Raw genomic sequence first — 27,292 nt, 5'->3', positions numbered from 1 at the left:
TACACCACCAAAACGATGGCTCCGCCAAACTATTTTCCTAACAACACATCTAGAAAGATATATAATGCAGCGTATTTAAACCCACTTCCCCCTCCATGGCTCAGGGCAGTTAACTTAATACAGGAAATTCCAGATACTTTTTAGGTTTGAAAACACTGAAAAGCACAAAAGGCAGCTGACTGACCATTCGGGCTCCACAAAGGATACAGTACTTACCTTTAGAGAACATACTTTATTTAATAGAAGGTTTTTTTGCTCCAATATACAAAATAGGGGACTGTAGTCCCAATTAACATTTACATAGTTACACAGCAAATAATTTCCACCATTTACAACAACTGACAACTCTCCCACACTCCCCAATGTATTACAGCCAAGAAAAATCCTATAATGTTTTAACATACCAATCAGTTATATTTTGTACTTCCCTGCTTCTTTTCTTTAAGTTGCTGTTTCTGTTATCAGTTTAATTAAGAACTTACAATTATTTCAGCTGCACTAAAAGAAAAATGAAATATATAATTTGGAATACTATGTCAAAAACCCTATACAAAATAAAAGTCAGTATCTTATAAAAATACATTGCAGGAATAAAACTAGTGAAACAACAAAAATGTTTTAAATTTTGTTACGGTATAAAACACTCAGCAACTAGCCTCAGCTTTTAACTACACAAAAAAAAAAAAAAAACCCAAAACAAAACATTTCCAATTAGCAAAAAGTAATCTGACAGTTCTTTTACAACACTGTACCTTTAGTATGCAAAGGACTTCATCCTTCTAACATGCACCATTATCCAACTGATTCACTCCTTAACCCTTTTCCCACTGAAAGCTGAAAAAAGGTTTTAAAATTATTTTAATCCTTTACGAAAAATCCAATCATATTTTCTGCATCTCCCACAATATTTAAGCTTTACTTTACAATGCTGGTAGTTTAATCATGATACATAATTTTATATAAAAGAATTCTAGCCAAACCAAAGCTGTAGAAACTCTGCATTTTACAAAAGCAATTTGTTACAGTATGACAGTTGCTAAGTAGCCCAATTTCTTTAGTGACCCTGTTAAAGATTTGTTCAACTGAGTGAATAGGTGAAGTCATTTCCTGAGCTGAAAGATACAGGTAAGTAAATAGTCAGTTATAGCAGCAGACAGGAGACATTCTTTTTAAAAGCTGTAACAGTATCAATAAAATAACCCTAGAAAATTACAATAATGTAAAAATCACTAGCTGAAGAGGGAGTGACAAGGACATCCAAGACCTGATTGCCATAATTGGGAATGCACATCCCATGACTTTCCAGAAATTACATTCAGCTACTGTCAGACAACGTACTGGTAAGTGGAAGAATGACAAATCACAGTAGTTCACATTTCTTACAGATCAGGTGTTTTGTCAAGATTTAATTCCTAATGCTATTGTTTCATAGAGCTAAAGCAAAGGAAACTGCTTAGTTTCAGAAATTTTCAATCTACAGGATTTGAGTATTATTACTTTTAAAGGAATGTGGTATCTTCAGTCTCATGAAATTCCAAGCCTATTTCTTCTTATTACTCAGACGTAATTCATACTTGAGACCTTGAGTGGTTTTTGAGATGTTCCCATGTCACTGGGAACAGAAGTGGATCCATTTTTAGGAGAGGGAATAATATTCTTAAAATGGTTTACTTTGATCCAAATCATTCTAATTTGCTTAGTGTATGAACCATTAACAATTTATTAAAGAACTATAATGACCAGTATACCACCACTGCACCATCATTTTCTTACAATATGCATTCTTAAAGTCTTCTATGTCATAGTTCGATCACTTTTTTTCATCCATTAATGCAAAGAGGATATTCTAATTTAATTAAAGTACCTCACTTAGATACCAGTTCCTCCAGAAGGAAATCTCTCTTCTGTGTTACTCCTTTTTTACAGATATTGTAGGCATTGTTTTTAGAATTTATGTTGGCTCTTCTTTAACATTTAAACATAATTAGTTTTAATTCAAATTAATATATAAAATTTCCAATACTTGTTAGAATAAAGGACAATACACAAGATCCTAAGTTACAATAATTTATAAATAAAAATAAACTATTACAAACCAAATCTTTCCCCATACGGGGATTAAAAGCCATAATCTTGACTGATTGTTCCCGATCATACATTATAAATAACGTAAGCTTCTTCAGAGAAGCAAAACATACTTGCCTCCCTGACACCAGTTTATATCTTCAGTTAAACTACTACCATCAAGAAGGCAATTGCGTTGGGCCCCGATATATCTTCTTGCTTACATGTTAACCCTTCCAACCTCATTCTTTTAAACTTAAGCACAGGAAACTAAGTTCACAAAGAGTCCTTTTCCTTTGATACACAAAGTCTGCATAAAATACAGATTTCTAATGCTCCTATTGCACCAATCTGGCAGTGCAGTTAGAACCTGATTCAAATTCCACTGAAGTCCATGAAAGGTTCTCCAGTGACCTTAATGGGCTTTGAATTAGGACCACAGAGATAATATTACCTAATGGAAAGCTCCTGCAAGAGTGGCTGGTATCTCTCTTTTTGCTTATGGGATGCAGTGGAGATGTGTCGTCAGCATGATACCTGAGCAAATAAAATGAAAATGATACAAAGGTTTTAAGAACCCCAAACTCTTTGCTTAGTTGTGTGCAAACTGTGCTACTGCTCCTGGAGCTCCCTGCTTTCCTCTTTTTCAGTGCTTGCTCCATTCCGAGATAGAGAAGATGTGAGGCATAAAAATCTCTCTTCACTACAGTTTCCCCTCAGTCCCGAGACTGATAGAAGAGGATGTAACCAGACTCAGAGTTCTTTGAGATGTCTGATGTCAACCCGTAGAATTCTTCAATAGCTTGTGCATCGATTTTCTGCATGTAAAAACCCAAAAATTTAAAGTAAGAATATCTTGCATATGTGACATTCAGTTCCACTCTAAAAACTACTGTCAAACAAAAAAAACTTTCACATAATTACATAAAGTAATAAAATTCAAATAATTCTTAAACTTGTTATGTTTTGGTTTCCCCTCTGCCATCAACCGCACAGAGGGTAGTGGCTGTACATATTTTATATGTACATTGTTAAGTATTAAGTGAACCTACCATGAGTGCAATCTTACATGCGTTGTGTGCGCAAATTTCACACAGAAAAGTTTTAAAGACAACGATATCCCAGTGAGACTTTGTATCAATATGAAGAATGTAAGTACAAACTACCATTTCTAAATTTCTAAGCAGTGCAAGCCAATGAAGTGCAGAGGAGAATAAGGAGAAGGCAGAGTATGAAGGCTAACTTTTTCGATGGTTTTCACACAGAATCTTTGCTTGTGATCCTGTTAGGTTAGAAAGCCTCCTATAACTAAGATTTTGGGGGAAAGATGCAAAGCTTCTGTTGAGAAGGTGAAAAGAGTACTGTCTGGTTTTGATTGTCATCATTTTTGGCTACAAAAGAAACTGAAACTGAAAGCAAGCTCTCTTGCCACATTTTAAATCAAATGCAATTTGACTACAACCAACAACAACAAGGTGGAAAGATAAATTTTCCATCACTTAGGCAGACTATTTAATCTCATTTCCATTATTTGGAATAAAATCTCTCTCAGGAAGGATTGAGCCATTCCAACTTGATGAACCACGGGCCTAAGACTCACTGAGATGTTTTAGATTTAAGAATAAAAAGATTCTTTTCTTCCTCTTTAGAAGGGATATGAGAAAAAAAAAAAAATACATTTCTGCCAGGTGCTACTGCTTTGGAACCGGACAGATTGTCCCTGATGTTTGTGAAATGATGTGAGATCTACTACAGCTCTGTTTTCCCTGGAGGAAAGTGAACTTTTGACCCTATTGAGACATTTCAATTTACTGTGTATCTTGATAAGACACAGAGGCAATCCTTTTACTTTCCTAACAGCTCTGTATATGTCCATGTTTGTCATTTCCTGTGTGAAAAACCATCCAGAATGTGGCTTGGAGATAAGAACTCTTCAATACTCTTGACTCATCCTGCCAATTAACAATGTAAATCCAATACCTGTATCACTCATTTTTCTTATTTTCAATTATGCAGTTCTTGTGTATTGTAAGGAAAACATAAACTATTCATTTTATAGGTTTATTTAATTCAAATAAAGTGAGGAAAAGGACTTGGACAACACAATCATACTTTTGGTCATGCATAAGCATAGACAAGGGGAAAAAAAGGAAGATGACAGAACAAGCAAAAAACCTGAGATGATATAATATAGGGACACCAGTAGTTTCTGCTCTTTCTCTCAGTAAAGAATAAAAGATAACTGATGAAAGGGAAAGATCATGAAGTCAAAACTGGGGAAGGGAATTCTGTTGTTCCAAGAAAGTAGTTAGAAACTTTTTGTTTGGTTGTTTTTGGTTTTTTTTAACAATAAGAATTCATGGAAACATGGCTAGTATTAGCAAGAATACCACTAGAGGCAAAAGGCTCCTGTTTCAGGGATTAACTTTTAAATTTTAGGGCAAAATCTCAAAAATCGGAATTTTCTTCCTATTTTGATACTCATTACACCTTTGTCTGAAACCACCCAGGATACTTGATAAAACAGACTACCAGACTGATCCATTCCATTAAATCATAAGCTCCTAGAAAATATGAACAAATGGCTTGCTCCAACAAATTGCCCTCAGAAAAGAATTGCAGTAAAACCAATTTATCTGTATCTTTGTTTGCCGTGTCTTCTGGCCACAGGAATAGCTTATTAAACAAAGGTGAAAGACAGTGGCCACAAACAAAGCCGCTTCTTTGAAGAAGTATAAAAAACAAAATGCAATTCTAAGTATTGTACAGTCACATTGTAGGCGCAGCTCTGCACTCAGAGTTATTGCTCATTTAGACTGGGGTTGAACTCTCTTTTCATTAGCATACCAGTCCTTTACTTTAAGTAGTAATATACACAGCGGGGGGGTGCATGCATTCTGGTTGGTATAAGAAAAAAATCCAGGGTTACACAAAGCTTACCTCAACAATATCATCATCAAAAAGCAACCAAAAATCATGACTCTTCACTATTGCAATATAATGTCCTCTGTTAGGGCCACTGTAAAATAAAATTAGAAAAGAACACAGACAATAACACACATGTATGTACAAATGTATTTCATTAAATTGTCTTTTTCTTGTAGAAAAGCAATACTTAACAGTCATTAAAATGGCTACCAGTACAATTTCTGTTTGGATGTTTCTTTTTTTTCCCCTCCACTTATATCATCTTCATAATGAGCTCTTTCTTATCTCTACATTTAGTATTTTGCTAAAAAAAAAAAAAAGGATTATAATTTCAAATGAGGAATAAGCAACACAGGCATTGAAAATATAAATGAATTTTTTTTTAAAAAAGAGACAGAGAAGTGAAATCAAGAAAACATTCTGTGTTTCACAGGGACAGAAAACATCCCAAACTATTTCTGACCTTCAGAAAGAAAAAGCTGTAGAGCTGCTGTTGATTTAGTCTCAATCAGGAATTTCTTTATCTGGTCCACTGTAAACAAAAACTGAATTAAACTAACAGTTTAGAAGTCTCAAGAATCCTCACAGCAATGAGAAGGGCTCCCAATTAAATAAAAACTGTTCTAATGCACAGCTCTTCGAGTTTATGGCAGACAAGAAATTTCTCCACAATTACGACAGAAAAAGGAAAAAAAAAGTGTCCTATTTCTAATCCAATTTCAAGTAAGGCAATAATACACTTTCTGAAATAGCTGAATCTTACAACTGAAAGCAGACAACTAGTGAAAGCCTTAATTGGCTAGCAGCACTCAGACAATTTTTATGTCTAGATCAGGGAGGGAAGGTTGCCATCTGTGAGGGACATGCCTGTGTACCAAATCACATAACCCAACAAAAACAGAGTTCATCTCCTGCCATGGGTCTGAGAATGGGTAAGTTTCCAAGGCTGCAGCTTGAATGAGGGAGAAATAAATGGTCAGAATTGGACAGAATGGTCAGAAATGGACAGGTTCTATTTTCCCTAAAATCCAGAACAAGATTGTCTCAGAAGACTATGGCACAAAGTCTTATTTTCCAAAACTGTCCTGGCCAACTTGAGATCTGGTCATCTCATCTCTACTCTAATCCTAGGTCTATCTAGGGAGGAATGGGGGTGGAATAACAGGCAGTAACCGGCAACTAGAGGGCAGCTCTGCCATTCTGAGGGACTTCAAAAAGTCGGAAGAACAGGCTAAGAACGTCATGAAGTTTAACAGACTAACTCCATCCAACAGCACCAGCTGCAAACCAGCTGGCTAGGTGGGCCCAGGAGTTCAACAAGTTGAGCTGTTATCCAGCAGTGCATCATTTTGCGGACAGGGCTGAGCACACATGGAGCTATACCGTAGCAGTAGAGCCAGCAATGAAATGATAATCCCTGCCACTCCGCTTTCTGGGGCCCGGAACTGGACATGGGATTCCAGAAGAAGGGAGAGACTGATAATCTGGAGGAAGTCCAGTGGCAGAGAGGCTGAGGGAGATGGCTTTATTCAGCCTGGAGAAGACTACATGAGAAATCCAACTGCTGTCTTCCACTACCCAAACCAGAAGAGTGATAAATGAGTCAGGCTCTTCTCAGAAATGCACAGTGAAAAGACAAGAGGCAGTGCTCACAAACTGCAGCAAGGGAAAGTCTGATTGGATATAGGGAAAAAAATCACTGTGAGAACACTGATGGACTGGAACAAATTGCCCAAAAGGCAGTGAAATCGGCATTCCTAGTCATGAAATTCAGCCCAGTGCAATCTAATCTAATGTCAAAGTTAGCCCTGCTTTGAGCTTTAAGTAGTTGACCTCCCAGTGTAAATTACTCTATGATTCTAAGTGTTAAATCATAATTTTTAACTTCAGGGCTTTTGTCTACTCAATAAGCAGCTTGTAGAGCAGCCCTGATTTTAAGACTTGAAGCCACAAGAACATTTATTGAATATAGCAAAATCGAATACAGATCTAACAGTCATATTTCAAAAGCAAGGAAAAAGTAATCAACATAACTCATACTACATGGATGTATTTCAGAAAATGTTGCTCAAGCCTTAAAAAAACCCCCAACATCTTAAAGGAAATGCTTTATAAAGGAATGTGTTCTCTAATGCTTTCCTTCCTAAGAAACTTTTTTAAAAAATATTATCTTTAAATTTTATTAGAGTTATATGATATTGTGTGTTTTGTGGTTTGTTTTTTTAAGACATAGTTAAGTACACACAAAGATCTGTCATGTGAAACACACTGTTATCACTTTTCACAATGAACTATCACTGCAAAGCCATATGTTCTGTCAGGATTAGTAGCACCTCCCCACAATACTTTCTTTCCTAAGAAACTTTTCTTTTAAGAGGTCTTTAAATACTATTAGAGTTATGTGATATTAGGTGTCGTGTTGTGTTTTGTTTTGTAAACATAGTTAAGCTTATACAAAAACCCCTTGCGTAAAATAGAGTTATTACCTTCCACAATGAACTACCACAGCAACAAGGTCATACATTCTGTCAGGATTGGTGGCATCTCCTGAGGTGTTAAATAAACGAAGCTCTAAAGGAAAAACTACTCTATAAGAGAGTTTTGTGTATCGATGCAGCTGATCCATGTATTTAAATCTCTTCAAATGGAGAGCTAGAATCATAGGCAGCTTTTTTACTTTCATCCTGAAAAAAAAAACCCAACAACCAACAGTATTTCCAATATCCAGCCAAAACATTCAGTTGGTACAAGAAACATGAAACCTGTATTACTGAAGTCTTTAAGAAATTTTGCAAGCATTAAAAGCTGCTCAAATAATCATTTGTTTAACAAATACTGAGCATGTTCTGTGTTGCTAAACTGAAGGTGGATTTGAACAATTGAGAGACTTGTTAATGTATTTAAAATAAAAAGCTATAATATATAATAAGAATAGCCATAATGAACCCATATAATAATTTAGACATAATGACCACATAGCACAGAATTCAATTTTTAAACATACCTCCCCATAGATTTCCTGAGTTCCCAAAAGCAAAACCTAGATCCCACTTGGTATACAGTGGAGATATGGCAACAAAGTTGTTCCAGAGATCCTGTTCCAGTTGAATTTCTCAGTAAACCAGCCAAGTCAAACAAGCTTTTTAAAACAGGCTTTGTTACACCACTTTGTTACATATGCATTACTCCAAGTTTTCGTATCAAGCCATTCATTTAAACATTGCCAAGGGGTACGAATAGCCCACTGTTATTCACCTTACCTCATGCTACCCAAACAAGATAATGCTGTGCTCTAGCACAATAATTTTGTACAAATGTTGCAGCGTTATTTTATGGCAGTCAAAGGTAGAAAGTGATAATCTAGTTTTACTGAGGGCTCACTGGCCCCTTTCCCTGTTTGAGGTATTGAGATCTCACATCAGTGCCTGCAAATTCTCATCAGCCATCCACAGCTGGCCTGGCAGCAAACACAGACTTCCACTCTCTGGGCAATAAATTTGCCCACACTAACAGACCAACCAAGCTGGAGTGCTCTGCTTCTTGGCACAGCTAATTGCCTTTGATTAGCACTGTGCTGAATTTTTCAAAGTGCCTTCAGCCCCGAAAGGCAGCTCAAAAGTCTCAAAATACAGCCCAGGTTTCAGACATGTCTACTAAGACCGTATTTTCGGAATGTCAGGAAGTGTGTTTGTACAAGACAATCCTTTTTTCAAAAGTTAGGGGGCTGGGGACAAAATCCTTGAAAACTCACCTTCCTTCCCTTTCTCTAATTAAACTTACGCTGATAGTAACCTGTAGTAAACCCTGCTAGACTCAAATTTTCTCCATGGCCCACAAGGAAAGTAGGAAATGAAAAAAGCTGGAGAAGAGCAGAAAGATGACAGAAGCAACTGTTTTTACAAGAGTTACATTTTTATTATATTACTGAGATATGGATATTTCTGCTCTATTTCTTTTTTCAAAATGAAATCCCTCTTCTTACAATGCAACCGTGTTTGATAATAGGCGCTCTTTCACTGGTGAAGAAATTCAGTATACCACCTTTGCTAGTTGAGTAGACACTATCACAGATAAGCTCCACATTATAGAGACAGAAGAAAATTACGACTGCAGTAAAACTGAACTTAAGTCCCACATAAAAAGCAGAATATAAACAATAAAAGCTGTGTTTTGCCAATATGGCAGTGCCTACAGTACAGGTTTATGTCAACACAGCTTATATTGGTCAGGAATCACATTACCTTCCACACAGAAAAAGAGCTAAGGCAACTGAAAACAAGACAGACCTGGCTTCACAACCCTCTAATACACACCAATTAGTAAGCTTAGGCAACGTGTGAAGGCAGACTTTGCAGATGAGATATGCCAAAAGCCATGTGCTGAATCTACGGTAAACCAAATAACCAGAATCAGTGGTATAACCAGTAGAGCATGTCAGTGTTCCCATCCCTTCAACTCATCTATAAGCAGCCAAATACTTTCTCAGATAATAAATACCACACAGTATATAAAATCTGAGGTTTTTCAAAAGGTGTAAACAAGACTAGAGGAATTATTAGGCAGACAAGAATTGTTTTTAAACATAATGAATGTCAGGCTTCTGATGCTTTTCAGGAGCACTGCTCAAGCAGAAGTTTAGCACAACTAATTATGCACTTTTAAGAAACCAGAAACTTGGTTAACAAAAAAAATTACAAGCCTCATTCTGACTGAATCAGAAAGAAGTGCTATCAAGCTGATTCTTACAACAATTGGAAAAATTATTTTATTATCACCACAACAAAACCAAGTTTAAAAAGTCACATGAAATCAGTGACTTTTCGTCATTATCCATAATCTTTGATTAGTCACTGGCAGTTTGTTTTAACTTGTCTTTGTAACTTATTTTTGGTCTTAAGACCATTCTTTTTCTCATTCATAAAATAAATAACGATTCAAAGGAGTCCCAAAACGCTTTACATGGATTCTCATTACTCATGGAAGTAGGCTCACTGAATTCAAGCAAGAGGAACACAACTAATTTATTCTTAAGTGGAAAAAGAATGAGAAAAATTAAAGGAAAAGGAACATTTTCCCCCTGCCTCATACACACACACACGGAAATACGAGTATTTTCATTAAATACATGGGTTACTTTTTTCCCTCCCTGAGTCTGATGTACCTTTTATGTGCTTCTTGCTTACTGCGACATTCTTCACAGTAATATTTGTATTCACTGCAGAGAGTTTCTGTATTGCTGAAACCCCTGAATAAAAAAAAAAAAACAAAAAAAACCAAACATGCTATAGATACTAGTTTCTTATCTGAAATATACATATAAACAGGTACAATATAAACATAATTTTATGCTCTGGGGTCTACATAAGCTAAAATTTGCTAGGCATGTGAGCTTTTAGTTTTAATTCATACTTTCTAAGTAACAGATAAAAGACAAATTACCAAAATTCAGATGTTTGCATCTACCTTAAACAATGAGTGATTGAAGTATTCTGCTCCACATCAACTGAAAGGTCTAAGAAGTCCTCATCTTTGCTGCTTATCTGCAGGAAAAATGAACCCATAGATTATAGTTAAAACTAGTTATACTAATTTACTTCTGTTTTTCAGTACCATTGTCTATTGACAGCACCTTTTACCTTATGACAGCCCTTTAAAAATTGTTACAAGTGGACTATCAGAGACTTGCTAGATCTGTTTCTGATTTTGTCCAGGAAGAGAGAAGCGTACATGTGTCTGTGGGGGTATATAATGCCAGTTATCATTATGCCATAATTTCAGCTCAATAATATTAATGCCAAGTTCCTTCTACACCTCACTCTTTTCAAAATTATACAATCACTGCGATTCTTCTATTTAGGGTTCTCACCTCTGTTCTTCCCCTATGATTCCCTCCAACTGAAAGTTACATATTTGGATATCACAGTGTCCCTGATAAAGAGCACAAATATTTTGAAGCCTCTTCCTGGCTAGATTCATACTCTTAAATAAGCAACAGATAGCAAATTTGTTGGTAAATGAGAGCTTGGGACTTGGTCTGATAGAGGCAGAATAGTGCATAGCAATTTCTTACAAAAATGCAAGAACAACAATTAAAGTAAAGAAGAAATTCCTAGAAGCAGAGAATAGATTCCACCACAAATCCTGAAAAATGGTGATGGACGAAATCCACAGCTGTCCTAAAAATCAACTATGTTATTAAAAGGTTTAGGAAATAGCAATCTGCAGCCTTAACTTTTGTCTGCTAGTGTTTCCTCTGCCACTGAAGAGAATGTCCTGTGCCTTTTATGACTCTTAGGTACAAAAGTAAATGCTTTTAGAAAAGGTGCCTGGCTGCAGTTTCTTGATTGAAAGCAGAAAAAGTTAAACAGTTACAGAAGAACTAATGTAAGTTTATCTCTAAAACATGAGATTTATGTTCCCTTTTAAACTCAGAATAAAAATAAATTTGGAAAGTTGTTCTCTGACTACCAAGACACGAGAAGCACACAGTTCCTATGGGCAGCATGCATGGAGAATAAAAAGATAAATACAGGTGGTCAAGACAACTATTTTTGAGAATTAATACCACAAGACAAACACAAAAACTTACGAAATTAAGTTAAAAGTTTCTACTAATATCTGTGAGAGAACTGGGAAAGGATTCCTCCCACTCTTCTGTACCTAATCTTTCCAAGAATAAGTATGCATGTACAAAAAAAACGTCACTATGACAGTATACATTCACATATATATCGTCATTTAAATGCTGAAGTGTAATGTTTATACTTCTAAAGAGATCATGGCACATATATAGAAAACTTCCATTATGTTTTTAGGGTGGGGAAAAAAAAGCCACCTGCATCTTTAGTGTGCTGCATGTTTCCTGTCTTCAGGGATGTTCTATGGTTTAGGTGTGTGGATGATTCTTCAAAATATCCCACTGCAAACCATTTTTGGAATTATCAAACTTGACTTTATAACATTAAGAACTCTGGTGGAAAACATCTTAGCCTGGGGATTAAGAAGAGCTCAGGAAAAAAAAAAAAATCAGTTCTAGAAAATACTCTGCTGCAGTCTTCAGCTAGGACAGCTGGAATTAAGGAGTCATGTGATCAGTGTGATTCAGACATGCAATTAGACAATTCTTCCTCTCTTGGTCTAATCAAAGAAAATTCCACGAAACAATAAAGATTTCACAAGCAGCTTTATCCCACGCAGAAGGGGAGGAGATGGAGAAGAAGAAAGGGATATGTTGTATTTGGTTAAAAAGAGATTGGTACTGAAACCAGAAGTCCGCAAAAGGAATTCTTCCATTCTTAGTGATAATACTGATAATGCTGCCTTAAAGAACCTCTCTTAGGTTAGCCAGTCCATTGTGCACCCAGGATCATGAGGAACCATTAAAGGCTTTACTGAAAGAATAGCCAAATGCATTTTTTCCATCTATGTTGATAATTTAGAAATCACTATTCTTAATTTTTAAGATTTTTTGAACATTTGTATTTGAACGGTACATTTTTTTAACATTGACTCATACATTTTTAATTATAAAAAAGAAAAATTATATAAAAGTCACCCTCCACTCTAACTCCCCAACCCCTTCTGTAAAGGTTCTATTTCAAATAAACATCACTAAGTTCCTTAGACTAAAATTGCCAATGCTATGTATTTCAATCATCTATAGAATTAAAAAAAAAAAAAAAAGATGGACACAGTCAGAAAACCTCATCACTAGCAGAATCAAGTCCTGATGTGTTCAAAAAGTGATCTGAGTGCTCCTAACACGAGCATCTGAATAACAGCAAAGAATTTGCGTGCTCCAGTATTCTGGCTAAAGGTGATGGTATGTTGTTCTCACATTGAGGACATAATCTGCGCTCAAACTGCTCAGCTCTACTCTTGATGACCAATGCTATACTGAACAGAAAACTCAGAAGGCTAACACTCATGGAATCTGTATTTCTCTCTGTTTGGAATTTCACTAGGAATGTGAATCAGCTCACTGACAAAAAGACTTTTGCAACTGTAGGCTCCCATGCGTGCTAAGACAGAAACTAGTTTTAAATGAAGCTGAAACAAAAGGCATGATTTACCTCTGTTTCACAAAAAAAAAAAAAAGAGAGAGAAAAAAAAAAGGAGGGCATAGTTAAGGCTTCTATAGTACTCCTGTAAGAGAGATCACTGAGATTTTTCTTATTGTCTTCTCTCAGTTCAAAGTAGAATTGAGTCAAGATTTTTACACCTTGTAGATCCATCTGAACAAAAGAGCAAGACTATCAGCTGGAGAAAAACATTATCGACATGTTTGCTGCTTTTGACCCAAGACAATTACTGTTTTTCTCTGTAGAAGTCCTGCCTACATTTAGCTGTTTCAGATTTAATGTTGATGAAGTCAATTACATTGTTTTCTGGTTTACTGTTATTCTTTCCTTAAATTGTGAGAGAAATCTGTAAAATAAATTAACTTTTTATCAATTTTTATTATTATTTTATTTTTAATTTTTATCAATTAGCCACAGAAATTTGTAATATTTACATCATCATACTGCCTCTGTCAAGGAAGGGGAAAAGCATGATAACAAGAAATTACATTAAAAGCATGTAAAGACAACTTACAATCCATTTTGTAACTTACTTATTTTATAGTGTGGCTTGACACAACACAAATCTTTGTTAAAGAATCATATCTCTGTTCCTTATATTCCACTGTCCATACTTAAACTGAGGATAAATATTTAGTCAGATCATTCTTTATCTTAAAGATGGGCTAATGAGACAGCGTGTCCTGGAAAGAAGCGCTTTTCTATAACCAGAAGAACTGAAATTAGAATAAAATCTTACTGTGCTGATTTTAGGAACATTTTGATACTGTCTCTCATAACATCCTCATTAGCAAGCTTAGGAAGTGCGGGTTGGATGAGGGTCAGTGAGGTGGGTAGAGAACTGGCTAAATGGCAGAGCCCAGAGGGTTTTGATAAGCAGCACAGAGTCCAGTTGGAGCGGTGTGCCCCAAGGGTCAGTGCTTGTTCCAGTCCTATTCAATGTATTCATCGATGACCTGGACGAGGGGACAGAGTGTACCCTCAGCAAATCTGCTGACGATATTAAGCTGGGAGGAGTGGCCAACACACTGGAAGGCTGCGCTGCCATTCAGCAAGACCTGGACAGGCTGGAGAGCTGGGCAGAGACGAACCATATGAAACTCAGTAAGGGCAAGTGTAGGGTCCTGCATCTAGGGAAGAATAACCCCAGACACCAGTACAGGTTAGGGCTTGACCTGCTGGGAAGCAGCACTGCTGAGAAGGACCTGGGAGTCCAGGTGGACAACAAGCTCTCCATGAGCCAGCAGTGTGCCCTCATGCCCAAGAAGGCCAAAGGTATCCTGGGGTGCATTAAGAAGAGTGTGGCCAGCAGGTCAAGGGAGGTTATCCTCCTCCTCTACTCTGCCCTGGTGAGGCCACATCTGGAGTACTGTGTCCACTTCTGGGCTCCCCAGTTCAAGACAGACAGGGAACTACTGGAGAGAGTCCAGCAGAGGGCTACGAGGATGATGAGGGGACTGGAGCATCTCTTGTATGAGCAAAGGCTGAGAGCTGGGTCTGTTTAGCCTGGAGAAGAGAAGACTGAGAGGGGATCTCATCAACACTTATAAATATCTAAACAGTGGATGTCTAGTGGAAGGGGCCAGACTCTTTTCAGTGGTGCCCAGTAACAGGACAAGGGGCAACAGGCACAAACTGGAACACAGGGAGTTCCATCTCAACATGAGGAAAAACTTCTTCACTCTGAGGGTGACCGAGCGCTGGGACAGGCTGCCCAGAGAGGTTGTGGAGTCTCCTTCTCTGGAGATATTCAAACCCCACCTGGACGCCATCCTGTGCAACCTGCTCTGGGTGATCCTGCTCTAGCAGGGAGGTTGGACTAGATGATCTCCAGAGGTCCCTTCCAACCCCTACCGTTCTGTGAATCTGTGAGTAGGTTTGGCCAGTTAGAAGATGATCATTCTCACTTAGAGCAAAGATATATTATACTTTATATTTAAGTATGCATTAAATTTCAAATTTAAATTAAGGTTATTGTCTTATCATTAAGAAGCAATAATTCATCCACTATTGCTGTGTAATCTTCTACATGAGCTATATCCAAGTACTCTGACATTTTAAGTTATATCTCTAAACACAGAAAGACTCTAAATGCCAACAGCTTCCGACAGACATTAAAACAATCATATATGCTCACTATATTTGAAACTAAGACACTATTCACAGCAATATTACTTATTTAACGTGTCTAAATGTGTTTCTAAGTGCTCATTTTCAAGTCACTGTGCTTTAATTAGACATGAGCTTATATATTGAATAGATAGAACCTGATGAAATAGTTTCAAGATTATTAGGGCTTGGAAAACAAAGGCCCTAATACATTAAAACAAGCATATTAGAACAATGAATTTAAAATTCAACTGGCCAAGGAGGCACGGTGGCAAACAGGCATGGCACATCCTGTTCAGCAACAGCTAACAGAAAAATAGAACAGAGCATTATTAGTAAAACTCTCAAAATTGTGATAGGTCTGATAACTAATATAATACGCTGGCAAAGAGCATATCAGCATTTTAAAATTGTATTGTGGACTGTACCTAGATCAAAATCCTGACAGTGGTAATTCACTATGCCATAGTGAGGAAAGGTAATGATGTCAGTCAAGAGACTCATCCAAACTCATGTTTCAAGAAAAAAAAAAAATCAGTTCAAGAACTACAAGAGAAGCAATTGACAGTTGCCATGAAATATTAGGGAGGGGAAATCTACCAGAAAAGAAAATACGGTAGCTAGAAATCAGTACCTAAATTACTGAAGTCTGCAGTTACATTACACATGGCATTAGGAAGCTATTTTCTTTGAAATAAGAAGAGGTGGGTATTTCTAGAAGACGGAAAAAATTACATGTGAAATATATAATCTGATTAATTCCTCCTTTCTAACATCATGCTGAAATATATGCATTACCTAATTAAGGAAAATAGGTGTGAAGAGTCATACAAAAAGTACAATCATTTAGCTTTTTACAGTATCTAAGGCATAGACCATGACAGAATTACTGTAATTTTCAAATTGTGCTGCTTTTTATCTTTCTCAAGCAGGTAAAATTCAATTGTAAGTTTTTCTGGAATATATGCTTTCTCTTACTGTAGAACTATTCTCAAAGAAAATTTTAGTATAGCTTACTCAAAGAACGAGTTTATATCTTAAGGTCTAGTATTAGAATTCCTGTGAACAGACATTTAAGAAAGGATTACTTTTCCTGCACATGAAGTTATGTTCTTTGAGAATCCTAATCTACTGTCTTAGTGCCAAAAGCCAACCATAATATCTTGATTTCAATGGCTTTAAATTTAAAAACTAGAAATCAGTGGGAACTGGTTCAGAATCCTTATTTATGGAATGTATCACTAAGCATGACATTAAGTTAGTAAGAAATTAAATTTGAGAAGAACTACACATCCCCAAGTACCAGGCTGCATTGCTCTTAGGATTACATCAATTTAGAATTTTCTAATCTAAATTTTGAAGTTGATTATAATCACACTGACAAAAATTCAATCATTTTCCAAATATTGACCAAAAGCCTTTTCCTACAATTCACATATCAGCTGCTGAAATTTTCTCACTAACAAAGAAAAAATGCAAATGTTCAGACGAATGTAATGTTTCTAAAGAAAGAAACTAATCTAGTATGTTATTCTGTTGAGATAAATGAATCATGAAACATGAAGTTCTGAAACATGGAAGAATTCATTTTATGAAGTATATACAGACTTACAGTTTCACATGTAAGACATCTGGTTTCATTAGTTAATGTTCCCTGAAAGATTTCATGAACCCAGGTTGGGTCTGGCAGGCTGTTATTTTCATTGTCAATGTTGCCGTTAGGTAGGCGACCATTTTGTTTCTCTTGTTTTCTTTCCTCTTGCAAGATATCCGCAATTGTATTTAATAGATAGTTTAAGAACTCATGTGCATCCTGCTGCATGTAGTTATCAAAAAGCTCTACAAGATAAAACAACAGAATTTTTTTTATTTAACCAGTTAGTTCTATACTACAAAAAAGTTTTTGAAAGAAGTCAGATTTCAAAACCAGTCTTTATTTCACGGCTTGAATCACCCATGACAATACAACACCAACCCAAATCACGTACTTCATAAACTAAGCCAAAAATATAGGGGGTGGGAAAAGGGGAGGGCAAGTCAGCTTACATTCATAGAAATCTCTCAGCTGATCAGAATTAACAGAAGAGTGAACCATTCTGCAAGAAAACTAGGGCATGATTCAACTACCTAAACATAGGTGGACATACAGTGCCACCTGAAATGTTCTAGCTTATCCTGTCCAGCCTCCAGATGCCAGTCCACAACAATTTGGATCTCCTACCCTAAAGGCTATGGTATCTCTGCCAAGCTCAGGTCAATGTCTTGGGTAACAGAGGGCATCTCAAATGGCATTAGATGTCGATACTTTCCAGAAATGAACTGAGAACTTATGACAGGAAATGTTTTGTCATATATATGTTCTATCACAGGAAGAACATGAACAATAAATGCTCAAAATATTGCTTTATTTTAATTTTTAGGGTTTTAAGTCCACTGCTGCTCTGTCATATGCAGTCTCATCAATACCAGCAATGAAAATAAGATTAAGGTTAAAAACTTAAAGATACTGATACTTTTAAACAACTATTTTCTTTCACATAGCTCTTCAAGTAAGGCACTATTTGTAGAAGCCATGTCAAATTAGCCTAAAGTTCTAGCCACAGCAAGAGCAAACAGGTTTCAAATTAGGATTTCAAGTAATAAATAGATCTGTCTTTCAAAATCTGAGATATTGTTTCTGGAGATTGGTATATGTGGCACCTTTATTACTGGTGGACTTGTTGGATAGATAATAATGGATTCACTATGCTTTCTGCTTCATGTCCTCAGTTTGTCAACATTTCTAAGCATAACAGTTATAGGATTAATTCAGTGGAAGGGGAATAGTTTCACTGCCACATACTTGCGATGTATAGCAATGATACAGATTAAAGCATAAAGCTGAACTCTCTTTTTTACAAGTCTACTCTCTTGTTTGTGTTCAAACTGGTACTACCCTGAAAACACCATTTATTGTAGTCCCCTGTGATATCAACCTGAGATACCCTCTGCTGCTACAAATCTCCACATCAGGAATGGGGCTAAGTGAACCATAAAGGCATTGAATCAGATTTAGTAATAGTTACTTCTTCTCTCTTTGACCAGGAATTGTTACAAGGAAATTTATCTGCCAATTTAAAAAGCATTCTATATCACTGGCTGATATCATACAAGTCTTTTAAAGTGCAATTACTTTAATTAATTATAACTTGCAATTTGCTTGTAGTCCAAGAATATACTAAGAGACTCGCCTTCAGTGGAGGGATAGTTCCCTGGACTGGGAAGATGAATGAAAAAATTACTCTGTAAGCTTAGGTTTTGAAGTGCATGCAAGGACTACCTGGAAGCTTTACTATCATGATGGCATCCAGGAGTAAACTTCAAATAGAAAAAAAATCCTGAGTTATTAGCAAAGTAGAAAGAATGTGATGCTGATCTAGATCATTTGGAGAGGTTAAGTAGTGCAACAGGTCAGCCAAGAGTATGAACCAAGTAATTTATTTAATGAACTACTACACTATTTTTGAGAAGTAAGAGTAAGTTCAACTCCAAAACTAGCCAACTGTAAGGTCTTTATTTAATCAAGTAAGTCAAGGCAGAACAAAAGCTACAAGTCTCTTGAGGTAAAACACTTCAGAGATTCTTCACAGCGTTACATCACAGACCTCTCAGGGCTACGTGCCCAGCCAGTGAATTAGCATTAAGTACAACAGAATGAAAGCCTCACATTGTTCATTTTATGATTAGAAGAAAATTAAGCAAACATAACAGTACACCTTCAGCTGACTTCAAGCCAGCAGCTGCTTCCCAGCCAGTTAAGCTTTAAGGTCATTAATATACGTATGCTGTATTCCGACTTTGAAAATAAAGATGGAATAGCAGCATTGTAGTCTGGAATACATGAAGCTTATGTTCTCAGTCATCCCCCTGGCGTAGCTGGATACTGGCTGTAACAGAATCTAGATCGGTGTTGTATACCTACCTGATTCTTTAACTAACTCTTCTTTAAAGCTCGAAATTATATACCTTTTCATTAAATACTTAATGGCATATATGATGTCCATGTAATCGCTGCCTGACAATCTAGCCATGTGTTTGTAGAAAAGGTGAGAGTATCATCATTAAAAGAGACCACAAAAGCCAACAAGAGCTGAACTTTCACATCTGATTTCTCTAATGAAGATTTTCCAATTGCCTCATCCTGCTTAGAATTTTAGTGTCATGACATAATTAAGCATTAAAAAAGAACACTTTCTAAAAAAGATGGCTCCTGTGGTTTAATTTCTGCTTTCCATCTGAATCATTCTCCACATTTGTCATAGTTAGCCAACATTCACTGACATAATGAAATGTAAATGCATCAACATACAAGCATACCTACTCAAGTATACTTACCGAAGAATTGAATCAAAGTTTTCTATTCTGCATAGGTAAGAGTACATTTCCCAAGAGCTTTTTTTTTAACAATATAACTCATGGTGTGCTGGAGGGGTCACTTCAAATTAGGAATGTCACTATAATATTTTATTTCTTATTTTTGCTACAGGATGGTCATCACAACATTTAAACACTTTTTTAGTCTGCATATATAGTCTTGAAGAGATTACAACAGTATGAACATGTCTATTGCAGCAGTGTTAACTATGGTACCTCATACAGTTTATTTAAATCTAGTGGTTATTTTTTAGAAAAAATTTATCTTATATTTTTATAAAACTGTATCCAAATAGAGTAGTAGATTGCAAAGTTTCCTTTCTTTTTTAACATTGAATTATTTTCTAAAACATTTTGACCAGTTAGCCCTGCAGATAAGAAAAAAGAAATGTTAAAAACCTCTGGAAATCTCTTGAAATTTAGATATCAATTACATTTAAAAAAAATTGGCCAAAACTACTTAGTCATTTTGAAATTAATTAATCCTTTAAAAAGTAGGTCAAGCTAAGTATTACATAACTTCTAAATGAATTTTAAAAATTGTGGATTTTTAAGCTAGATTCTTGCAGGGAAGTCTTAATGTCCTTTCTACACACTGAGTTTGGGAGACTGATTCCTGCATTCAAAGAGTACTCTTTTTTTTAAACACAGAACAACAGCTTTACAGTGAACTTTGAGTATAAAAATACAGTTCATAGGCAAAATTAGCAAGCAATTTCACAAGCAGCCACTGACAATACACTGAGTTCCCCATGAAGAGAGACAGATAAGGATTCTCTCTCAAAATGCATCCACGTTCTTTACACGGCAGGATCAAGAACACTTTCCATGCGTAACACACATGTAGGTATACCACTATGTCAACTTCAGAATTAAATCATAATTGCTATGATTATTACATAAGAAAAAGAAAAAAAAAGTTACCGTTTTCTTTTCGTAATCTGGTTATAAATTTCTTGGGAGGTATTACTCCAACTTTTTTCTTCTGGGTGGCTATACTGTGGAAGAGATCAGCTAAGCACGTAAGGAGATTCTCTTTTTTTCTCGGTTGACTCTTGTATGCTAAGACTTTGTCTCGAAATGGTCGACAAAAATAAAGTGCCTGAAGAACTGAATTGCAGTAGCATGTATTCCCAAACTATAAAATGAGAGAGAGATTTATTAGCTTGCATTGTATTACTGTAGAGAGGTAAAATTAAATCGAAAGTATAAGAGAATTCATAAGCAGGGGCAAATTTTCTGCAAGTCATTTCTTCTTGACTTGAAGATAGTAAAGCATACCTCTGTTTTGCTAAGGATTAACAAGTACACTGTAAGTACATACAAGAAAAATCTAAGTAAATTTGAACAATACTATAGAATTTTGTCTCACTTGTAAATTTAATTTATTAGTAATACTTTGCATTTGCTTGGGTCAAAATGTTCAACAAGTACCACCAATTTCACAGCTCCCAAAATATCTATCTACAGGTAAAAATATCTATCCACCTACCACACATCAGCCGCAACATTAAAGAACAGGCACAGCATGACCTTGTACTGTGAAGAAATTCAGCTGTAAATAGAGAGCTTCTCAGACACTTCAGAAATTGGATTCTCCTAAACTTATTAGTTGTGATCAAAGTCAGAAGTATCTGCTTTAACCTGTTCCTACATTTTCAGTTCTCATTTTAGGGTGAACAGGATTGGCATTCAGGAGTTTTCTTAAAATATGGCAACATGGCTTGCTTGGGATTCAAAGCTATGACACGGGTGGTAGTTTCAAATCTAGACAGAAAGGAAAAGACAGCACAATTTGGACATGTGCATTTCGAAGGAGGCAGGCCACTGAATGGAAGTGGGGCAGCTAGAAAAGCGTCCGTAACTCCCTCGGTACCAGGACGCTCCAGGTGTCCCTCTTCCCCAGACTCTGAAGGCACCTGAGTCTTGTCATCACTGACTGTCTCCAGCTCACCCCAACATCGCAGACCGCCCCATCACCTCTGTGAAGGCACCGTGAGCTGTCAGTGGAAAGAGCCACTCTCGTTTTATGCTGCCCTCCTCCAGTGAAACCTATTAAGTAACACTGAAAGTGTGAGAAAAAAATCTTTACAAGGCCCTCAGGAAATAATCCAACCTTTCAGCTGCAGTCACTCAACCTGCAAATTGAAGCTCGTACCTACTACACATATTCTGTAAAATATGAAAATAATGTCATATTTTATATAAAGACAGTAGCACATACGGGTAGCAAATTCTAAAACTACGTTGTGATGGGGAGACTGTTATATAGCAAACAGTGCATTTAGAAATATTTTAAGCAGGTTCTTTCAACAGAGAAAAAGAACTAAAATCTTTTACATCTCAGGAATAACAGCAAAGTTATTTTTTTGCTGTTTTTTGCTCTCTCACAATTAAGACAGTGACAAACAAGAGCTGCATGAAATTTAATCAGAAAACTGGAAAGTAAATTGTTTTCCTTTATTTTAAATTAATGAAATCTGAAGAACTACTTTCTAAATACCCAAGACACACTCAAAGAACGAGTAAGAAGTGTATTTCAAAAAATATATTAAGCAGTCTTAAGATCTCCATATTAAAAAGTAAGGAAATTAAGGCCCATTATTTTGATTTCTTTAAGCTAGGGAAAATGCTTATATTAGCTTCTTTGTGGTCCAAATCTGTACTCAAGTAAGTCAACGAACTTAAGAGGAAAACCAGGGCTTTTTTCCTTAAAGGAAGCAGATGAAACCACACAGTAGTCACAATGTCAAAACATTTAATATTGTAAGCTAACAATTTATGAGTTTATAATTAGAAATAGCCATAAAAAGATAACTACATTAAAATGTTAAGAAAGTTCTTAAAATTAAATCAAATAGGAAAGGTGCTAAAATTTCTATAGCAAGTGTCAGAAGATGAAAAAGCAGCAAATTAGAAAATTAATAACATTGCAATTTTAAAAAGGAACAGTCTGATGATAAATTAATTAGAATGGCAAACATTCAGTAAGAGACAACCAAAATATGAAGCAACAGACAACTCAGAACACTGAACAAAATTCAGGAGATTAATTTAATATGAAAGTATGTTAACCTACATGCTTGTGGATAGGAAATAAAAGCAAGCAGACTGAGTTCATAAAAGGTTTTCTTCAACCAAATTCAGAAAGACAGTAGGCAATAGAAGATTGTTTGAAAACAAACTCCTGAAGAAAATTTAATTAGAACCACAGAATGGTTTGGGTTGGAAGGGACATCAAAGACCATCCAGTTCCAACCCCCCTGCCATGGGCAGGGACACCCTCCACTAGACCAGGTTGCCCAAAGCCCCATCCAACCTGGCCTTGAACACTTCCAGGGAGGGGGCATCCACAGCCTCTCTGGGCAACGTGTTCCAGTGCCTCATCACCCTCATAGGGAAGAATTTCTTTCTAATAGCTAATCTAAAACTACCTCCTTCAGGTTAAATCCATTACCCCTTGTCCTATCACTACACTTCCACATAATTAGTTCACATTTGTTTTCTATCTAAAGTATCAATCTTCATCCCTTCAAAACCTAGAATCTTTTTAAAATAAAAGCTTCCAATCATTAGAAAATTATAATAGTACATGTACTAAACAACAAGGAGGGGAAGGTGGGGAGGTTTCTAGACTAAGCAAATAGTGAATTTGTTACATGAATAAATGCTGGTCTTGCCACCATTATTCCTTTACTTCCCATCTTTGACACACCTCATTTAGAAAACCCCCAAAACCTTGTTCCAGTCTCCCCATCCTCCCACCACCTACTGCATGCTGAATATTTGCTTTCTATTTCTGCTTCTTCAGCACTCAGCTTTCCAGCTAACCTGGCCAACAACACCTTCCTTCTCCCCTCACTTTACAGTTTGCACTGCCTCAGAAGCACAACATTTGCAAGAAGATGTGCAAGCGCTGCACTGTATAAGAAGTTTGCAACCATAATCTGTATGTTTTGTGTAAACACTCCAGCACCGCTCTGAAATAAGAAAACACACAGCACTGGAAGCCTATTAAACTGTCCAAAGCAAGAAGGATATTTAGCTAGCTTTAGAAATCAGCTAGATTTATTCAAAATATAATTGTAGGAAAATGAAACGCTTGTGAAGTCTGCCACTGAGTAACAGTAGAAAACTCTAAGAAACTCAGTCATTGTCATTTTATATCTTAAACTGTCAGCCTGTACAGGCTACTGAGACTCCTCTATCGCATGCAGAGGAAGGTAATAGAGACTATACAGAGCAGAGTTATTTTAATCTATGCTTTCAACTGGTTTATGGCTTGCCTCCTTGTTACTGTGAGGATCACCTTAAGACGTGCATATCTAAGAAAAGTAAAAACCCAAATTTTCTCTTTTTTTCAGTTCATATTGTTCTTTTGTTCTAAATTCTGAGAAACCAGATTATTTCCTTCCACAAAAATACTGCACTCTGTATGTTTCCCACACACACCTCTCCTTTTTTTTTTTTTTCAATCCTGAAATCAAAGTTACAACACCCAAATCTGTGTGGAAATTAAAAAAAAAAGAAAAAAGAAAAAAAAAAAAGAGACAATCTGTAAAGCAGCAACAAAACCACCAGACACTCACTGAGGCTTATAGCCTTATAGTTTAGTCTGCTGATGCAATGTACAACTGGGAAGAAACTTGGTTGTTGAGCCCCACAGATCCACAAAAGCAAACAAGAGATCTACAAGAACGTAGATCTGCTTAGTACACTGTCTGTGTGCAGCGCCAGGGTTCCTCCCAGCTCTGATGCACTGGCAGCTCTGACAACTCTTATGCGTTGCAACGGGCCACGCCAGTAAATAGGATTTCTCCAAAACACACAGATCCATTGCAAGAGACTGAATAACCAAACTTTCTGCTCTACAAGTCCAGTAAACTGCTGAAAAGCTACCAGAGCAGCTCTTAAGAAATTAAAAATGTTCATTATTTCATACTTGTTGGATAAATTGTTGATTCAATTTGTGAAGCACGTAGATTTGAATAGTTTGCATTACTGCACTGTAGAGGGACAGAAGAATGATAGGCAGATGTGATGTTCCTGATTGCTCATGTGCATGGGACATCATACTACTAACATTTTCATCTTAAATATTTCCTGCTGACTTAGTGAATGATGTTGTCCTTTCAAGCCTAAGCTGAATCTTCCATTTAGAGCTTTCATTGACAGAATCAAACATCCCATCAACCATCTGGTCTTCCATATGCTTCCCATAATTGCCATTTCTTAATTCTTCTTTTACCTCCCAAATGGTTCTTTCAGCACATCCTCTCAATAATCCCTCGATTCCGCCACAAAGCTGGAGAGGAGATAAGATAGTGCTTCTACCTTCTCTTCTTTTACACCACCTCTGGATAAAGGCTACATTTACATTGACAGATCTCTATTTCAGAATTGTCATCTTTATCTAAAATCTTGTCCTGCATGCCAGACATCTCAAATAGCTAGCTATCACACAGCTGGAAGAGAGCTATTGATTTCCACATTATCTCCATTTTTTCCATTACTCTGGACAAACAAAATGGATAAACAAATTTAGCAGTAAATGTTAATGAACCTCGTGAGAACTTCAGTTCTTGTAATTGCTATAAAACAATTACAGAAATCAATGATGCCAAAAATTGTGATTTCTATCACTTCTCAATTTAATAGTACTCTTAATTTATTACCTAATTATCTAATATTTCTTTTAATTATCATTAGCTCTGTCATTCTTTCTGAATGGCCATTGGCAATAGTTTGCTAATGAAGAGGTCACAAACTTTCCTTTTCCTGATAGATGTAAATGCTGCAAGCTTATTACACATTTATGGTATATACATACTATGTTAGTAAACATAATATATAGAAGAGATCTGAAAACCATTCAAGCAACAATATGACTGAATTTCCTTAGCCAACCACTGTACCTGAAAAAACACAGCACCAGTGTGCCAAGGATGTAACGGAATCCCATTTTACTATCATCTGATACAAATCAAAGAATTTTGGTCCACAAAACTTTATTCTTTTTCTTAAGGGTACAAAATATGTAAAACTTCAAGATTATGTGTACAATAAAATTTTACTGTTAAGTCTTCCATTCTCTCTGGACTTGGACAAGAAATTATGAAAACAGGTTATCTGTCAACAGAGTAACAGATTTGAGAAAGATAAGAACAGCATTGATGGAAAGCCTAAGCTCTGCTACAGAACTAGCAAGTATTAACAGTTAAACTACTGTATTTCCTCTTTTCAGAGAAACGTGTCATTTTGAAGGTATTTCAACTTCAGGAGAAAAGAAAAAAATTACTAATTTAAGTCATGGCATTTGAGATTCGTGTAAGTCAGCTTATCACTAAGAGTGTTTAGTGCCTGCACAGTGTGTACGTGCATTGCAGACTCTTGAACCATGCCAGTGCTAAGAACCTAGAGGTAGAGACATATGTTATAGTAGCAGGACAGCATTAGAAGTAATTAGTTTAATTAAGAAAAGCAAGATGATAGCTCTTGTTAAATCAACTTGGTCTAAATATGTACTTTCTGAAGCCTCAATAAAGAAATATTTCATTTCAGGATAATGCAATTTCTAACAAGATATACTTTTCATGGGTAATACCAAAAATAAAAATTGCAGTTATTCCTTAAAACTACTGATGGAATCAAACAATTCAGTATGGTTTTTCCACCACTGCTTTCCCCTTTGGGCTCAGTATTTTTTAAAAATCTTAATACAAATAGCACATATGAGCACTTAATATCATCAACAGTCTTTCAAAGATTTTTTTCTTTTACTGTATTTATGCACTCAGACTGGCATATTATGAACTACAAACTAAGTATTTTAAACAGTTTTTTTAAGATTTATACATTAGCAAGAAAAATATTTTTAAAATATCCTACAATTAGTAAAATGAAATAAAGTATTAAATACACAGTTCAATTTCCACAATTATTTCAGTAACATATTTCAACAAATACACTGAATATTGAAACACATTTCAATAACTATGCATATTCAATTACTATATTTTTCAGTGTTTTAATTATTCACTCAGTTACAGTCTTGTAATTTAACAAATCCACTGGTGGCATTTCAAAGCAATGAAGTTATGGACTTAAACTTACATTAACCAAACCAAAATAGTGCTCATTGACTGGAAATTGTTCCGGACCAATCTCTTTCTCCAAAGCTGAGGCATTGGCGCCCTAAAAAAGTCAAAAGCAGTAAAATATCAGTGTTGCAACTACATACACAGTGAATGTAACTAGTTGAGGGGGAAAAAAAAAAAAAGGTGAAGTTTTTTGGCAAGGATAAATGACCACAACCAAAAACCAACACAAAAACCCCAGCAACAAAACCCTGGTCACAATTATAGGCCTTGCTAACACCAAACCTTATCATAGAATCATAGAATGGTTTGGGTGGGAAGGGACATCAAAGATCATCTAGTTACAACCCCCCTGCCATGGGCAGGGACACCCTCCACTAGACCACGTTGCCCAAAGCCTCATCCAACCTGGCCTTGAACACTTCCAGGGAGGGGGCATCCACAGCTTCTCTGGGCAACCTGTTCCAGTGCCTCACCACCCTCACAGGGAAGAATTTCTTTCTAACATCTAACCTAAATCGACCCTCCTTCAGCTTAAACCCATCACCCCTTGTCCTGTCACTACACTCCCTGATAAACAGTCCCTCACCATCTTTCCTG

At 36.2% G+C, this 27,292-nt stretch overlaps 1 protein-coding gene across 1 annotated transcript in view; it reads right to left on the bottom strand.

Annotated features, from left to right (window-relative positions):
- Positions 1-217: 217 nt before the first annotated feature.
- Positions 218-27,292, bottom strand: part of USP12 (ubiquitin specific peptidase 12) — a 40,088-nt gene continuing 13,013 nt past the window's right edge. The window contains exons 2-9 of the mRNA XM_075742122.1: positions 26,709-26,789; positions 20,520-20,733; positions 16,795-17,021; positions 10,456-10,532; positions 10,154-10,237; positions 7,479-7,676; positions 5,005-5,083; positions 218-2,882 (exon numbers count right to left, since the gene is read on the bottom strand). Of these exons, the coding sequence (XP_075598237.1) occupies positions 2,781-2,882; positions 5,005-5,083; positions 7,479-7,676; positions 10,154-10,237; positions 10,456-10,532; positions 16,795-17,021; positions 20,520-20,733; positions 26,709-26,789 (1,062 nt within the window). The 3' untranslated portion in view covers positions 218-2,780. The remainder of the gene's footprint in view (positions 2,883-5,004; positions 5,084-7,478; positions 7,677-10,153; positions 10,238-10,455; positions 10,533-16,794; positions 17,022-20,519; positions 20,734-26,708; positions 26,790-27,292) is intronic.

Source organism: Balearica regulorum, chromosome 1, assembly GCF_011004875.1.
Source record: "Balearica regulorum gibbericeps isolate bBalReg1 chromosome 1, bBalReg1.pri, whole genome shotgun sequence".
NCBI lineage: Eukaryota > Metazoa > Chordata > Aves > Gruiformes > Gruidae > Balearica > Balearica regulorum.
The sequence above is the reverse complement of the archived record's forward strand: the minus strand, read 5'-3'. Positions and strand labels throughout refer to the sequence as shown.